Source organism: Rhinopithecus bieti, unplaced genomic scaffold (genome assembly GCF_001698545.2).
Source record: "Rhinopithecus bieti isolate Rb0 unplaced genomic scaffold, ASM169854v2 scaffold_59, whole genome shotgun sequence".
Classification (NCBI taxonomy): Eukaryota; Metazoa; Chordata; class Mammalia; order Primates; family Cercopithecidae; genus Rhinopithecus; species Rhinopithecus bieti.
The window spans coordinates 1,383,958-1,402,575 of NW_016803115.1; the positions used below are offsets into that span (position 1 = coordinate 1,383,958).

General features: G+C 40.2%; 1 protein-coding gene across 1 annotated transcript in view; it reads left to right on the forward strand.

Moving 5' to 3' along the window:
• NAPEPLD (N-acyl phosphatidylethanolamine phospholipase D) overlaps nucleotides 1–18,618 on the forward strand; it is a 48,794-nt gene that overhangs the window by 25,567 nt on the left and 4,609 nt on the right. The window contains 9 exon segments of the mRNA XM_017853036.1: nucleotides 4,214–4,249; nucleotides 4,251–4,319; nucleotides 4,322–4,426; nucleotides 4,428–4,487; nucleotides 4,489–4,596; nucleotides 4,599–4,666; nucleotides 4,668–4,737; nucleotides 4,740–4,882; nucleotides 9,276–9,390. Coding sequence (XP_017708525.1) covers nucleotides 4,214–4,249; nucleotides 4,251–4,319; nucleotides 4,322–4,426; nucleotides 4,428–4,487; nucleotides 4,489–4,596; nucleotides 4,599–4,666; nucleotides 4,668–4,737; nucleotides 4,740–4,882; nucleotides 9,276–9,390 — 774 coding nt within the window.

Below are 18,618 nucleotides of genomic sequence, written 5' to 3' on the forward strand. Positions count from 1 at the left end.
TGTTGCCCAGGCTGGAGTGCAGTGGCACGATCTCGGCTCACTGCAACCTTTGCCTCCTGGATTCAAGTGATTCTCCTGCCTCAGCCTCCCAAATAGCTGGAATTACAGGCATGCACCACCATGCCTGGCTAATTTTGTATTTTTAGTAGAGACACGGTTTCTCCATATTGGTCAGACTGGTCTTGAACTCCCGACCTCAGGTGAGCCACCCACCTCGGCCTCCCAAAGTGCTGGGATTACAGGCGTGAGCCACTGTGCCCCGTCTATTATTATTTTTTAATTATTATTTATTATTATTATTTTTTAATAGAGACAGGATCTCACTACATTGCCCTGCTGGTCTCAAACTACTGGCCTCAAGCAGTTTTCTGGCCTAGACCTCCTGAAGTGTTGGGATTACAGGCATGCACCACAGCACCAGCCTTAAAATTTTAAAAATAGTTTTAACATAATATAGGCTTCACATATTTAAAATGCACAACTTAATGAGTTTTGACATATGTATATACCCACGAAAAGATCACCACAATCAAGATAATGAACATATATATTATCCCCTAAAGTTTCCTTGTGTTCTTTTGAAATTCATACCCCCTTATTCTCCCAACCTGGACCCCAGGCTGTTACTTTTTAAGAAAACATGTCATTAAATGAGATTTAATGAGAGGAAGTATGTTTTACCACAGTGGGTCTGGCTGGGTGACCTTGCCTGAGTGCTGTAACTTCCCTAATTCATTGTTTTCTTACCTGTAGAATGGAGCTGGTTTATAGGACCTACTTCCAGTGTTGTGGTCAGTAGCCAGTAGCAGTTAGTACAGTGTCTAGCACATAAGCACTCCATAAACGGTAGCTATTGTTAATAGTATTTTGTTTTGTGTTATGCTAAAGTACTTGATACATTAGGTAGTTCATCATCATTATGTGCCCCATATGATGCCAAGTACGAGTACATAGTAGGTACTCAGTTTATATTCATTCCCTCTCCCTTTCCTAATTAATTCTGTATATACCACTTGGCATATATCATTGTTCACTAACCCTAACTACCAAATTTAAGAACTGATTGAAAGTTGACATTCATTCATTTAGTCATCCATTCAACAAATGTTGTTGAACACATGCTGTGTTACATTAATCGAACTGAGCACTGAATGATTCTACCTTTCATAGGACATAGGATAAATTCTGTGTACCTATAACCAGAATATCCAGAGGAGATGTGTGAATAGGGAGATACGGAAGTTGAGAGGCAGGAGTGAGTGCTTCCAGCTGTGGGACTCGAGAGATGGCCCGAAGGGATAAGGGGGAAGATAATTTAACCTGAGAAATGGGATGAATACTGTGCAGGGTTCTTGAGCTCAGTCTAGGAGTGGGAAGCAGTCTCCATGTAGATGGGGCACAGCACATGTGAAAGAGGAGCATGAAACAACCAGAGAGAATTGAGGCAGTCCCTGGGCAGCTCACTGCTGGGCTGAGGAGGTGAGACAGACTTTGTCAGGCAGTAGAGAGCCAGTGGAGATTTTACAGCAGAGGAGACTTAAGTTATACCTTAAATTGGCTGTTTTTGAGGTGGCTCTTGTGCATGGATTGAGTTGACAGGCAGATAGTTGAGCAATCTGGAGAGCTTTGAATGTCTGAATATTTCTTAGCATCTTAACTAGGTTAGTAGCTCCACAGAAATGCAAAAGATTGGTAGGATTGGTGTCTGGTTGGTTGTCAGGGTTGGAACTTCCTTGCTTCTTCTTTTGAAATACTTATAGAGTGCTTATTATGTCCTAGCTACTCCTAATTCTATCCTCACAGGAATGAAGCGTAGGTACAATTATTATACCCGTTTTCCAGATGAGGAAACTAAAGGTTAGAGTGGCTAAGAGAAACGTTTTTGTCCTCCACCTGTGCTGCTCCTTCTCTTCCTGTCCAGGCCTTCTTCCCATTCAGACTCTCCCATTGACCTCTCAGTTTCCCTTCACCAGTATCTCCCCATCTGTCCTCTCTTGTCTCTGTCTACCACTGTCTCCTTTGCTCAGGTCCTCATCTCTTCATATCCTGGCAACTGTTGTGACACTCTCCATGCCATCATTTGGACTCTAGAATTGTTTTATCTAAACATAATTGGGTCATGTCTGTGTGTGTGTGTGTGTGTGCGCGCGCGCGCACGTGTGTGTGCACACGTGCACACATATGTACGTGTGTGTGTGTATGTGTGAGGGCAAAAAGATACTTCCTAGGCTGGGTGTGGTGGCTCACACCTGTAATCCTAGCACTTTGGGAAGCAGATCGCTTCAGCCCGGGAGTTCGACACCAGCCTGGGCAACATGGCAAAACCCACCCTGTCTCTACAAAAAAAAAAAAAAAAAGATGCTTCCTCATTGTCTTAGAGTGAAGCGTGACACTCAAGGCTTATTGTGTTTCCATCTTTATAGATTTAATTTGTCCCCTGCCCTCAAACACCACATTCCTGTTTGGCTCTGTACCTTTGCTTGGGTAGTTTCTCTACCTGAAATGCCCTTCTTCCTTTTTTCTGCATCATGAATTTCTCATCATCCTTCAGGAACTCACACAAGTCACTGTATCTGTGATGTCTTTCGCAACTGGGCTCTTCGTTCCTTCTTATCAGGCTATAACATGACCTGTATTTTAACTACTTATCCAATACCACACCCTTTCAAAGTTGATTTAGTGGCAACTTACAAACATACATAAAGCAGTAAAACAAGAAATGGATGAGGTATAGAATTACTATACCTAGCCAGTCTAGGAGCAAAATGGACTATTAGACTAGAGAAATAAAATAAAGCCAAGAATAAAGTTAATACAGAAATACGTTCCATCATGTGCTGCACATTGCTGTAGGTGGCCTCAGCTTTTCCTCTGAACTTCCTAAAGAGAGGAGTAGCATGAAATCTTAAGAGTTTTCCCAGTGACAGAAATGACAAAGCCAGGTGCTCTGGAGAAGGAGAGTTTTTCCTGTTACGAGATGGGAGAGAAATGTTTCTGGGGTAAGTAGGAAGGTGGAGGTGGTACCAAATCTGCAGCCTGAACACATGCATGGCAAGTTTCATGAGGTAGCTTCCTATGAGAGACCTCCATGCAGCTATATAGCATAGTACCAGAGCACAGTTCAGTAAAAGAGCTTTATAAAAGCCAGGACTGTGACGCTGCAACCTACAACATTTTGGCCTAGCTTAATCCAAGTATAAAATATAGAATAAGCAAGGAATAATACTCTTCACACTTTGTTATAGTTGTTGTTTTATACCCATTTACCACCCCCCTTACCTCAGTGATCAGCTTCTCACAGGAAGAGATCATATTCACGTTGGTTTGATCAATGGTAGAAAATCAGAAAGGTAAGGAATGAGGAAACAATTTATGACTGTGATTTGTCCAGGAATCATCACAGTGCTCCATTTTGAAACTCCGAAAGTGAGATTCAGGCCAGGCACAGTGGCTCATGCCTATAATACCAGCACTTTGGGAGGGCAGGCCAGGACGATTGCTGGAGCCCAGGAGTTCAAGACCAATCTGGGCAACATAATGAGACCCTATCTCTACAAAAAATAAAAAATTAGCTGGATATGGTGGTGCTGCGTGCCTGTGATCCCAGCTGAGAGGTTGAGGTGGGATGATCACTTGACCCTGGGAGGTTGTGGCTGTAGAGAGCTCTGATTATGCCACTGCACTCCAGCCTGGGTAACAGACTGAGAGCCTGTCTCAAACAAACAAACAAAAAAGAAAAATAACAGATTCATGATTCATGTCTGAGATCCAAGAGCTACAAATAAATGGTCATAAGCTTTCTTTACTATTTCCAGGGACTGACCCGCTTTTAAGGCAGTTTTTAGCAGCAAATACATCAGCTGAGTAGAATGGCAATAAAAAAATGACTGCATCTAGGCCAGTCTACTCCTGGCACTACTGAAGAGAGCCTTTAAAAAATTAATACATTTAGCAGCACTCAGAGTTTTAAATTTAATTTTCCCTTTTGCATTTGGGATGAAGAAGATTACCATATTATCGTGATTATTAAGTCAGATTCAGAAAGAAGTATGCATTTTCAAGAAAAAAGCAAAAGTGTAGCAAGTTTATTGAATAACTTTAGTTCTCTGAAAATAGCTCTTCTTGCTGTTATTTAGGTCAAAATGTGGACTATGATGATATAATACTTTTTTTTCTAACTACTCTTTTGTCTTGCTTTCTTTACTACACAAAGGAACTTGACAAAGAACTCCCAGTGCTTAAGCCATATTTTTATCACTAACCCTGAAGAAGCTGGAGTGAGGGAAGCTGGCTTAAGAGTCACATGGCATGGGACATGCCCACAGTAATGGTGGAAATGGATGAGCTCATATTTCATCAACGGATCCACATCTTTAGCTCCTCGTGTTCACCGTCGCAGTTACCATGAGGTCCAAGCAGATTTCGATCGTTCCCCGTGCGACAATAAGTGACTCCTACCGATAGATGCAGTCCTTATTCATCACAACACACTATGAACCATCTGGACTAAATTCTGTCATTGCTTGAATTGAGCGATTTGGTAACGGACAGTGAGGTGGCTTTGTACCTTTGGGTCTTCTTGACTGGATGCAAAAATGGTGGCCTGTGAGAATGTTGATTGAGTTGGACTGCGTGGGAGGAATTGTGTCCCCGGACATGATAAGGTACCTTTGTCTTACACCATCCCAGCCTGGGTGTAAAAGACTCTAGATGGATGACAACAAGGTGGCTGTGGGGCAGCTAGGTCTGTCTTGGGGCCTTGGAATCGATTTTTTTTATTTTTTGCAGGAATACTGGTTATTGCACCTGCTTTTGAAGAGATAGCGAAAAAGATTTGGACCTTTGACCTGCAGCTATTACCATCGGAGCTTATGAACCAACGGTATGTAGATCTTCCAAAGAAAACACTCCGGCTATGTGATAAGTTAACTGAATTTAAAAGTAAAGCAATTATGATTTTTGTGACACTGTAATTTATGATGTTAATGGTGGACTTTGTTATACATGATTGGGGGTCGGTGGGTCAGATTCAGTTAGACTTTATTTTTAAATATTCTAAATTAAATATTTTTTAAATTGGCAAGTAAACATTATGTATATGGTGTGCAACATGATGTTTTGATATATGTATGCATTGTAGAATGACTAAATCAAACTGTTTTACATGTGCATTATCTCACATACTTATGTTTTTGTGTTGAGAATTAAAATATTTTAATTATAGTCATATCAGTTAAAAAAATTACTCAAAGTTAGGGATGATGTTATCATAAAAAAGGGATCAAGGTTGAAAGAATTACTATAGCTAGCCAGAAGTTCACATACCATTCAACTAAACTGGTCAGCCAGTAATAAAACCTACTCTTGTTCTTTCCAATGGAGAATACTTTCTTTATATAACCACTTTTTGCTCCATAACTTGAGTGCCCCAATCACCTGTCCTATAGCTCTCCTACGTTTAGCAAAGAGAAAAAGCAGGGAATTGGCCTATGCAGTAGTCCTTGGTGATTGTTTTATTTCAGTCAGCACTGAAGTTAATCTGGTCATGGTGGTGTTGTACTACTCATCACTCATCCTCCAACCTTGACATACTAATGACCTGTTTCAGAGCAGTGAAAGGTCACACTCTCATTGGACACCTAAGAGACTCATCCACTGTCTTCATTTTCCTCAATATTCTCTGTTTAGGGAAAAGAGAATTGATTTCAAAGAATTAAATTAGATTTCAGTCAACTCTGGTTTATAGGTGCAAATAAAGAGAAAACAAAACACTGATAGTAACAAAACAATGGGTAATTTAAAAAATATTTTATTCTATAGTGCATGGACAGATACATACAAAAACATTTTGTTTAGGTAATTCCATAAGCAGAAGAACAAGTATTTCTCTAATATATAGATTAATTGAATGAATCTAATCTTTTGTTTTCATCCGATTTTGTTACTTGCTAAATTTTACATTCACTAAAACCATTTTGTCCCTATTTTATTTATTAATGCTTATTTATCCCTTTTTTGTTTTTTGCTAGTTTCCTTATTTGGAGGGGCTAGATAGTTTTACCCTTTTTTGGTTCTTGAGAATTATTAAAATGATTACAAATCAATATTGGTGCTTGAATTTTACTTTTTCTAATTAGTTATAATTCTAACGAAACCTCTCAAAACCTGTCAACTTGTATATTTTTAGAACTGTTACAAATCAGTTTTATATTTGTAACATAAAATTGGTCTTTACTTGATGTATGTTCCTTTTTGTTTGTTTGTTTGAGATGGAGTCTCACTCTGTTGCCCAGGTTGGAATGCAGTGGCGTGATCTTGGCTCACTGCAACCTCTGCCTCTGAGTCCAAGTGATTCTTCTGCCTCAGCCTCCCAAGTAGCTGGGACTACAGGTGCCCACCACCATGTCCGGCTAGTTTTTGTGTGTGTGTTTTTAGTAGAGACAGGGTTTCACCATGTTGGCTAGACTGGTTTCGAACTCCTGACCTCAAGTGATCTGCCTGCCTGGGCCTCCCAAAGTGGTAGGATTACAGGCGTGAGCCACCGTACCCAGCCTGATGTATGTTCTTAATAGATTAGAACATCTTTTATTTGTTGTTATGAAAATAAGTTTTCATATGTAGTAATACATAAATTTGTCACATATATTTGTGATGATAGAATGTGTACAACCAAATTTACTCACATAATCCCCTTTCCTGCTTGCGTTGCAGGCAAACAGGAAACAACTAAGATGGGAAAAAGACAAGGAGGCTATTATTTGCCCCAAGAGAGTTAAATTGTGATAGCCTCTAATGTGTAATCTGTTTCTTTGGTTACTATTAATTGCTTTAGAAATAAGACATCGAATAAAGCTTGAGAGTGCTGTATAAATTTAAGATGTTTACGTCGAAAACAACTTTCAATAATATGCTTGGAATGTTTCATTCTTACTTTAGGGAATCTCCTGTCACCAGGTATTCTATCCGAGTCAGTTAAGATTTTAAGTTTTTATTTTAATTGTTATATCAGAATAAAAATTTTAAATCTATTTCAGGTGGAAAGGAATGTATCTATTCCTTTGATTTGCACTAGGATTTAAAAAAAATCAAGAGAGAAACACCAAAAACCGTTTTCATCTTTCCCTGAATTCCAAGAGTCAGGAGATAGGGCAGAACAGTGCTGCTCTCATTTGCTGTTGAGAACACAGTGGCTTTGTTTTCAGGCTTCTGTAGGACCCAGCAGCTCCTAACAGTAAATATCTGTTGCAGATGGATAAACTTCTCCATGATGTCTTCTGTAAAGTGTGGAAGCTCCTGTGCTGAATCCATGTCTGTTGGTCTTCACTGTAGTGTTAGTTGTCACTGGCAGACTAGGATGTAAATAATGTGAACACAGTGTTGTTTTTCCTCCTTGAAACTGATGACTTGGAAGGCAAAGGATTTGATTGTAGACAGTACACTTTCTCCTTTGTATCAGGAATAATACATCTTTCTTCTGAAAGTATTGGTTTTGTTTACTCATGGGAGAATTCTATGAAAGTAGATGATGTTCTCTGTGCCTTCCTAAGCCTTATCTTGTTTAATCCTCACAATACCCTCACATAATGGGGTAAATTTATATTTCACGGACAAAGAAATAGAAGCTCAGAGAATTTGAACAGACTTTCCAAAGGCATTCTAAGAACTGCAGGAGCTGGGATTCATATGCAAGCCTTCTGCCTCCTGAGCCCTTGCTCTTCTCAAGGCATTAGGCAGCCTTTCATTATTTCCTTAATCATTTACCCATTAGTCTGATGTTCTTGCCAAACCGAACACCTCATTGTTCAGTTTTATGGTTAAATATAATTTCTTGAATAGTAATTGGATATTTTGGCTCCCAGTGTTTAAATTTTATGTACTAGTTTTGTTTATTTTGCTGTAGCAAGTTTTTACAAATTTGTATCAGCAGGACATACAAATTCTTTTGTAATTGGAGTTTTGGTTTTTATTCCTTTACCAATTATTCAGTTTCTTTGATTCATATCCAGGACTGTAAAATACCTACTTTTAGAAGTAACAGTGAGGCAGGACTTATTTCCCAGTCTCAATGGATAAAGTAAAAAAACTGGCAGCTGGGCACACTGGCTCACGCCTGTAATCCCAACACTTTGGGACGCGGAGGTAGGCAGATCACAAGGTCAGGAGATCAAGACCATCCTGGCTAACACGGTGAAACCTCATCTCTACTAAAAATACAAAAAATTAGCTGGGTGTGGCGGCACGTGCCTGTAGTCCCACCTACTCATGAGGCTGAGGCAGGAGAATCACTTAAACCCAGGAGGTGGAGGTTGCAGTGAGCTGGGATCACGGCACTGCACTCTAGCCTGGGCGACAGAGTGAGACTCAGTCTCAGGAAAAAAAAAAAAAAAAAGAAAAAACTGGCAAAAACCAGCAGATGATGACAAAAGTGATCCCTAGCTGCCCTCATTGCTCATTAGCCTGAGACACTCCCACCATCACCATGACAGTTTACAAATGCCATGGCAACAACCTAGAAGTTACTGCCCCTTTCCATGGCAATGACCAAGAAGTTACCACCCCATTCCTAGAAAGTTCTAAATAATCTGCCCTTCAATTTGCATTAACCCATTCCCTAATTTACATATAATTAAAAGTGGGTATAAGTGAGTATAAATACAGTTGCCAACCCCTCATATGTTGCCAAATCTGAGTGCACTTACTGCCTATAACTTAGCCCTGCTCCACAAGGAGCAGTATCATTTAATAAAAATTGCTGGCCAACACCACTGGCTTGCCCTTGAATTCTTTCCTTTGTGAGGCCAAAAACCCTCCTGGGCTAAGCCCCAGTTTTGGGGCTTGCCTCCCCTGCATCATCCGTAAGTCGTATCTTCAGGTAGATCCAGTAAAATCAAAATATACATGAAACAAAAATCTCACTATTCAGAGGGGAGTTTGCTTGAGACTTACTTATTTTATAGCAATTTGTACAAAAAAGACTTTTGCTTGTTTTATTTTTCAGCAGGAAGTGTATTAAAGGGAGATGGTTTTGCTCCTGTGACTTACTCCTGTGCAGAATTTGTTTCGTTTTGTTTTTACAATCTAGCCTTGACCTGACCTTCAGACTTGGTTTCTAGCTCATCCTCCCCAAAATTGCATGCTTGATCCCAGTGAGTGGTTCTTAATTCTCAACATCCATAGTCCTGCGCAGAATCTTAAAGTTTGATTAAATGAAACAGATTTTAGAATGTAGTGTATATCTCAAAGGTCAGAATTAAGAAATTGCCTTGTTTCATCAGGTGGTTTATGAAATACCAGCATGTAGACCCAGAAGAAGCTGTGAGGATTCACACTGATGTCCAAACAAAGAAATCTATGGCAATTCACTGGGGAACTTTTGCCTTAGCAAATGAGGTAAGTTTGATTGCGATAAAAATAACTGTGTATTTGACCAATGATAGGATTCAGGCATCACTGTTCCCTAGTTTTCAGACCCAAGACTCGAATCAGATACTGCATACTCATCACAGTCACTGCATGAATTAGGGTGGTAAATCATACTAATTAGTAGAAGAATACACACCTATACAGTCAGAAAAAGAAAAACAAGCACATTTTGTTTTCTTTTGGCTTATTTCTGAAGTTAGTAAAGCTTGTGTTTGTATAACCAAAAATCTGTACGTGATCTGGAGAATAGAAAAGCAAGCCATCATGTCTCACCCTTCAAGCAGGCTCTCATGCTAGCAGAAGACAGAAGTCATGTATGTGATACAGATGTTAGAAAGGGAAAGTGCTGTAATGTGGAACAGATGACATGGTCTCAGAATCAGGACGTTTGCTGATGGCAGGGATCAGAGAGAGCTTGATGGAATAAGTGACAGTTGAACTTGGCTCTGAGAGGGCAGGGAGGAAGGCATTTTCAGAGGAGGAAAGAGCAGAGCATAGGCTCGGAGGCAGCTAGTGTGGGTAATACTTGAATCAGTTCAGCAGGAGAGTGGAGGGCAATAGGGAGAAGTAAGGCTAGTGTGGAACTTTCAAGAAATACATTCAGTAAACATTGACTCGGTGTCTGCTATGTGCCAGGCATAGGGATAAATGTGATTTTATTCCTAGATTAAAACAGAAGAGCTAATTTTTCCTTAAGGCAGATGGACCCTAGAACTTTGCTACTAGCCTGGGTTCTGGGAGCAAGCAGAGGATAGTATAAAGCTTTCTCTCCTTTCCTGGATCCAAGGTCTTCTCTAAACAAAACTTAGAAATGTATGGTTAGGCCAGGCGCAGTGGTTCACACCTGTAATCCCAGCAATTTGGGAGGCTGAGGCAGGTGGATCACTTAAGGTCAGGAGTTCACGACCAGCCTGGCCAATATGGTGAAACCCTGTCTGTACTAAAAATACAAAAAAATTAGCCAGGTGTGGTGGTGTGTGCATGTAATCCCAGCTACTTGGGAGGCTGAAGCAGGAGAATTGCTTGAACCCGGGAAGTGGAGGTTGCAGGAAGTCGAGATTGTGCCACTGCACTCTAGCCTGTGCAAAAGAGTGAGATTTGGCTGGGCACCTGTGGCTCACACCTGTAATCCCAGCACTTTGGGAGTCTGAGGCAGGTGGATCACCTGAGGTCAGGAGTTCGAGGCCAGCCTGGCCAACATGATGAAACTCCGTCTACTAAAATTAGCCAGGCATGGTAGCAGGCACCTATAATCCCAGCGACTCGGGAGGCTGAGGCAGGGGAATAACGTGAACCTGGGGGACAGAGGTTGCAGTGAGCCGAGATCACGGCACTTCCCTCCAGCCTGGGTGAAAGAGTGAAACTCTGTCTCGGAAAAAACAAAAAAACCCAAAAAGTGTGGTTAGTACTTGGCTTCTTTACTTTCTGTGGTATCTTCCACATCCCAGAGCCTCTCTGCAGGAACCCAGTGTTTTCTTGTGGTTTTAAGTACTCCTCTGTCTCATTTATGGCCTGCCCTCTCCCAAAGATGCAGTGTGTTCCAAAATTACCTAGTACACTTCCTGCCCATTCCCCCACTCCCTAATCAAAATTCCTGTGCCATGAGGCAGCAATCCTGAGCCACAATGCAGCAATTCTTAGCCACTGTTGGGAGAAGGAATAGAATAATGACTAACCATGGGGTTGTGGGGAGGATAAATGAGAATATAAATGTGAGTGTGTGGGTGTGTATTTGGAGAAGGGAGAAGTTTGAGACTGGCTTCCAGAGCCATAATCTTATTCCATCTATATATGTGTGCGTGTATATACATATTCCATATGTATGTGACTCAGATGAAGTAATGGTATTTTATTAAACCTATGCAAAGAAAGGAATCAAGGTTGACTCCTAGATTTTTAGCTAGTTAGACAGTTGTGCTCTTTACTGAGATGGGGAAGATGAGGAGAGGATTAAAAAACCTGTCTTTGAGAATTATGGTATTATTCAGCCCTCAAGAATGATTCTTGTTATAAACCTAACCTCCATCTGTATTTCTTTCTTTTTTTTTTTTTTGAGATGGACTCTCGCTCTGTCGCAAAGGCTGGAGTGCAGTGGTGTGATCTCGGCTTACTGCAAGATCTGCCTCCCAGGTTCACGCCATTCTCCTGCCTCAACCTCCGGAGTAGCTGGGACTACAGGCGCCCGCCACCACGCCCGGCTAATTTTTTGTTTTTTTTTTAGTAGAGACGGGGTTCCACCATGTTAGCCAGGATGGTCTCGATCTCCTGACCTCGTGATCTGCCCCCTTGGCCTCCCAAAGTGCTGGGATTACAGGCGTGAGCCACCACGCCCGGCCCATCTTTATTTCTTAATGAGAATGTAATAAAAACTAATTTAGCTTTTAGCAATTTGGAATTTGTTCATGTTTTGATGTTGAATAAACCTCATAAGTATGAGTTAGTTGAATTATAAAGTAGATATTAATCTTCAGAGAGGATGTTACCCATTACTTTTTTTTTTTTTTTTTAATACTTTAAGTTCTGGGGTACTTATGCAGAATGTACAGGTTTGTTACATAGGTATACACGTTCCATGGTGGTTTGCTGTAACCATCAACCTGTCATCTACATTAGGTATTTCTCCTAATGCTATCCCTTCCCTAGCCCCCCACCCCCTGACAGGCCCCAGTGTGTGATGTTCCCCTCCTTGTGTCCATGTGTTCTCATTGTTCACCTCCCACTTATGAATGAGAACGTGCGGTGTTTGGTTTTCTGTTCCCGTGTTAGTTTGCTGAGAATGATGGTTTCCAGCTTCATCCAGGTCCCTGCAAAGGACATGAACTCATCATTTTTTATGGCTAATAGTGTTCCATGGTGTGTATGTGCCACATTTTCTTTATCCAGTCTATCATTGATGGGCATTTGGGTTGGTTCCAAGTCTTTGCTATTGTGAACAGTGCCTTAATAAACATACATGTGCATGAGTCTTTATAGTAGAGTGATTTATAATCCTTTGGGTATATACCCAGTAATGGGATTGTTGGGTCAAATGGTATTTCTGGTTCTAGATCCTTGAGGAATCACCACACTGTCTTCCACAATGGTTAAACTAATTTACACTCCCACCAACAGTATAAAAGCATTCCTATTTCTCCACATCCACTTCAACATCTGTGGTTTCCTGACTTTTTAATGATCACCATTCTAACTGGAGAGAGATGGTATCTCAATATGGTTTTGATTTGCATTTCTCTAATGACCAGTGATGATGAGCCTTTTTTTTATATGTTTGTTGGCTGCATAAATGTCTTTTTTTGAGAAGTATCTGTTCATATCCTTTGCCCACTTTTTGATGGGGTTGTTTTTTTCTTGTAAATTTGTTTAAGTTCATTGTAGATTTTGGATATTAGCACTTTGTCAGATGGATAGATCGCAAAAATTTTCTCCCGTTCTGTAGGTTGCCTGTTCATTCTGCTGATAGTTTCTTTTGCTGTGCAGAAGCTCTGTAGTTTAATTAGATCCCATGTGTCTATTTTGGCTTTTGTTGTCATTGCTTTTGGTATTTTAGTCATGAAGTCTTTGCCCATGCCCATGTCCTGAATGGTATTGCCTAGGTTTTCTGCTAGGGTTTTTATGGTTTTAGGTCTTACATTTAAGTCTTTAATCCATCTTGAGTTAATTTTTGTATAAAGTGTAAGGAAGGGATCCAGTTCCAGCTTTCTGCATATGGCTAGCCAGTTTTTCCAGCACCATTTATTAAATAGGGAATCCTTTCCTCATTTCTTGTATTTGTCAGGTTTGTCAAAGATCAGATGGTTGTATATGTGTGGTGTTCTTTCTGAGGCCTCTGTTCTGTTCTATTGGTCTGTATATCTATTTTGGTACCAGTACCATGCTGTTTTGGTTACTGTAGCCTTGTAGTATAGTTTGAAGTCAGGTACCATGATGCCTCCAGCTTTGTTCTTTTTGCTTAGGATTGTCTTGGCTATGTGGGCTCTTTTTTGGTTCCATATGAAATTTAAAGTAGTTTTTTCCAGTTCTGTGAAGAAAATCAATGGTAGCTTGATGGGGGTAGCATTGAATCTGTAAATTACTTTGGGCAGTATGGCTGTTTTCACAATATTGATTCTTCCTATCCATGAGCATGGAATGTTTTTCCATTTGTTTGTGTCCTCTCTTATTTCCTTGAGCAGTGGTTTGTAGTTTTTCTCGAAGTCCTTCACATCCCTTGTAAGTTGTATTCCTAGATATTTTATTCTCTTTGTAGGAATTGAGAATGGGAGTTCACTCATGATTTAACTGTCTGTTATTGGTGTATAGGAATGCTTGTGATTTTTGATTCTGTATAGGAAAGCTTGTGATATATTGATTTTTGTATCCTGAGACTTTGCTGAAGTTGCTTATCAGCTTAAGGAGATTTTGGGCTGAGGCAATGGGTATTTCTCAATATACAATTATGTCATCTGCAAACAGAGACAATTTGACTTCCTCTTTTCCTAATTGAATACCCGTTATTTCTTTCTCTTGCCTGATTGCTCTGGCCAGAACTTCCAATACTATGTTTAATAGGAGTGGTGAGTGAGGGCATCCTTGTCTTGTGCCAGTTTTCAAAGGGAATGCTTCCAGTTTTTGCTCATTCAGTATGATATTGGCTGTGGGTTTGTCATAAACAGCTCTTACTATTTTGAGATATGTTCCATTAATACCTAGTTTATCGAGAGTTTTTAGCTTGAAGGGCTGTTGACTTTTGTCAAAGGCCTTTTCTGCTTCTATTGAGACAATCCTGTGGTTTTGTCATTGGTTATGTTTATGTGATGGATTACGTTTATTGATTTGTGTATGTTGAACCAGCCTTGCATCCCAGGGATGAAGCTGACTTGATCGTGGTGGATAAGCTTTTTGATGTGCTGCTGGATTCGGTTTGCCATTATTGAGGATTTTCGCATCGATGTTCATCAGGGATATTGGCCTGAAATTTTCTTTTTGTTGTTGTTGTTGTTGTGTCTCTGCCAAGTTTTAGTATCTCTGCCAGGTTTTGGTATGAGGACGTGGTATCAGGATGATGCTGGCCTCATAAAATGAGTTAGGGAAGATCTCCTCTTTTTCTATTGTTTGGAATAGTTTTAGAAGGAATGTACCAGCTCCTCTTTGTACCTCTGGTAGATTTTGGCTGTGAATCCGTCTGGTCCCGGATTTTCTTGATTGGTAGGCTATTAATTTCTGCCTTGATTTCAGAACTTGTTATTGGTCTATTCAGGAATTTGACTTCTTCCTGGTTTAGTCTTAGGATGGTGTATGTGTCCAGGAATTTATCTATTTCTTCTAGATTTTCTACTTTATTTGCGTAGAGGTGTTGATAGTATTCTCTGATGGTAGTTTGTATTTCTGTGGGATTGGTGGTGATATCTCCTTTATCATTTTTTATTGCATCTGTTTGATTTTTCTCTCTTTTCTTCTTTATTAGTCTGGTGAATGGTCTATTATGTTGATCTTTTCAAAAAACCAGCTCCTGGATTCATCGATTTTTTAAAGGATTTTTCGTGTCTCTATCTCCTTCAGTTCTGCTCTGATCTTAGTTATTTCTTGTCTTCTCGCTTTTGAGTTTGTTTGCTCTTGTTTCTCTAGTTTAGTTGTGGTGTTAGGGTGTTGATTTTAGATCTTTCCCACTTTCTCTTGTGGGCATTTAGTGCTATAAATTTCCCTCTACACACTGCTTTAAATGTGTCCCAGAGATTCTGGTACATTGTGTCTTTGTTCTCATTGGTTTCAAAGAACATCTTTATTTCTGCCTTAATTTCATTATTTACCCATAGTCGTTCAGGAGCAGGTTGTTCAGGAGCAGGTTTTTCAGTTTCCATGCAGTTGTGTGGTTTTGAGTGAATTTCTTAATCTTGAGTTCTAATTTGATTGCATTGTGGTCTGAGAGACTATTATGATTTCCTTTCTTTTGCATTTGTTGAGGAGTGTTTTACTTCCAATTATGTGGTCAATTTTAGAATAAGTGTGATGTGGTTCTGAGAAGAATGTATATTCTGTTGATTTGGGGTGGAGAGTTCTGTAGATGTCTGTTAGGTCTGCTTGGTTCAGAGCTGAGTTCAATTCCTGGATATCCTTGTTAATTTTCTGTCTCGTTGATCTGTCTAATATTGACAGTGTGGTGTTAAAGTTTTCCACTATTATTGTGTGGAAGTCTAAGTCTCTTTGTAGGTCTCTAAGAACTTGCTTTATGAATCTGGGTGCTCCTGTATTGGGTGCATATATATTTAGGATAGTTAGCTCTTCCTGATGAATTGATCCCTTTACCATTATGTAATGGCCGCCTTTGTATCTTTTGATCTTTGTTGGTTTAAAGTCTGTTTTATCAGAGACTAGGATTGCAACCCCTGCTTTCCATTTGCTTGGTAAGTATTCCTCCATCCCTTTATTTTGAGCCTATGTGTGTCTTTGCATGTGAGATGGGTCTCCTGAACACAGCACACTGATGGGTCTTGACTTTTATCCAATTTGCCAGTCTGTGTCTTTTAATTGGGGCATTAACCAAATTACATTTAAGGTTAATATTGTTATGTGTGAATTTGATCCTGTCATTATGATGCTAGCTGGTTATTTTGCTTGTTAGTTAATGCAGTTTATTCATAGTGTTGATGGTCTTTGCAATTTGGTATGTTTTTGCAGTGGCTTATACCAGTTGTTTCTGTCCATGCTTAGTGCTTCTTTCAGGAGCTCTTGTAAGGCAGGCCTGGTGGTGACAAAAATCTCTCAGCATTTGCTTGTCTGTAAAGGATTTTATTTCTCCTTCGCTTATGAAGCTTAGTTTGGTTGGATATGAAATTCCGGGTTGAAAATTCTAAGAATGTTGAGCTGAGTGTGGTGGCTTACGCCTGTAATCCCAGCACTTTGGGAGGCTGAGGCGGGCAGATCACGAGGTCAGGAGTTCGAGACCAGCCTGACCAACGTGGTGAAACCCCGTCTCTAATAAAAATGCAAAAATTAACCAGGTGTTGTGGCACACGCCTGTGATCCCAGCTACTCAGGAGGCTGAGGCAGGAGAACTGCTTGAACCCAGGAGGTGGAGGTTGCAGTGAGCCGAGATTGTGCCACTGCACTCCAGTCTGGGCAACAGAGCGAGACTCCATCTCAAAAAAAGAAAAAAAGAAAAGAAAAAAAGAATGTTGAATATCGGCCCCTTCTCTCTTCTGGGTTTGTAGAGTTTCTGCTCAGAAATCCGGTGTTAGTCTGATGGGCTTCCCTTTCTTGGTAACCTGACGTTTCTCTCTGGCTCCCCTTCACATTTTTTCCTTCATTTCACCCTTGGTGAATCTGATGGTTATGTAAGATTCTTTGCATATATGCTGTTATAGTAACTGCCTCCTGTAATATAAGCAGATTAAGGATGTCCTTAACTTGGCAATACTCTAAAATTGCATATATAGCAACATCTCATCTATCTAGGGAATGATGAGTGGATTTCCTACATATATTTAAGCATTAAAATTTAAATTACTAGTTTTGATGGAAATGAATTTCAAGCATTACATAATATGTACATTGCCTTTCAAGTGATCAGGATCTTTGAATATATTCTATTGTAGTATATCATGAAACTGACCCCTGTAGGAATTTACAAGTTGTTTGTGGCTAGCTGCCTAGACCCTAATGGATCCAGAGTGCTGGGAGTCTTCTGCTTTTCCCACTTACTCATATTGATCTCTGATATACTTTGCTTTATACATAGTTGTTTTGTCCCATGGTTATGGGGCATTTTTATCTCCCTTGTGGACAAAAGTGCTTGGACTATGAGCTCTCAGTCACTCAGAAGCCTTTCAGACCTACCTCCAAGGTTATCTTCTAGATGGTTGAAACAGTGAAGAATTGATCTATGAAGAAACTCAGAAATACTGCTAAATCTAGGCAGATTAAAGACAGAGGGTCTACTGCCAACTCTAACATATCAGAATTCTCACTAAATCCACACATCGCACTCCACACTAAAGTTATGGCTTAACAAGTAAGTTACCAATGTAGAGTGACTGTGTGAGTGTGTATTGTGGGCCCAGAGTTGTAGAGCATGGGAGAAAGAGAATTTAACAAAAGAAGTTATTTTTCAATGGGAAAAAAGTTCATCATTTTGAAATCTCTTAAAATAATTTAGGAAATTATTTTAGGGGAAATTTCTTGACTTAATATTGATAATATAATTAGTGATCTTTTTCCTTTATATATAAAACAGATTAAAAGTAAATTCCTGTTATCTATCCATTAGTAAGGGGTCAGTTCTAGGAATATTGGATAACCAACACATAGTTAAAACTGAACGTACTCAGTAGTCAGTTGAAAGGTATCCTTGATCTTTTTTTTTTTTTGAGATGGAGTCTCACTCTGTTGCCCAAGCTGGAGTACAGTGGTGCAATCTCAGCTCACTGCAAGCTCCACCTCCCGGGTTCATGCCATTCTCCTGCCTCAGCCTCCCGAGTAGCTGGGACTGCAGGCACCCGCCACCACGCCTGGCTAATTTTTGTATTTTTAGTAGAGACAGGGTTTCACCTTGTTAGCCAGGATGGTCTTGATCTCCTGACCTTGTGGTCTGCCCACCTTGGCCTCCCAAAGTGCTGGGAACTACAGGTGTAGTTCCATGCCCTGCCGATCTTTAAACATAGCCATAAAACCTGGAACTGAGCAAGGGGGAAAAGGATGACCTGTGTGTGGCCAATAACTGTTACCAAACCTGTGCATGTAAGGGCTCAGGAAACTTGCCTGGTTTTCCTTGTACGTCATTGGCTGTCCCTTCTTATTCTCTGTTGCTAGTTCCTCCTCTCCGCTTGCTCTGAACAGTGCGTGCGGTAGGAGTCAGTCTATGGACCTCTTCTCTTCTAAAGTTGGTTTCTCCCTTGGGAATCGCATCCAGTCTTACGGCTTCAAATACCACCTATCTGCTGTTCCTCTCTAGCTATTTTTCCTCTATAATCCACATTTATATATCCAACTGTCTCCTTCACATCCCCACTTGGATATCCATTAGGTACCTAGAACTAAAGTCTGAAATTCAACTTCCTCATCTTCCCTCCAGCTTACTTTTCAAACATCTCAGTAAAGGGTGACTCCCATTTAGCAATTACTCAGGGCAAAATCTTGACTCCTCTTTGCCACACACAGCTAAACCTTCAGATTATATTCTCTGGGATCCTCTTTCATTCTGTAGACTGTGGTTTCTGTATG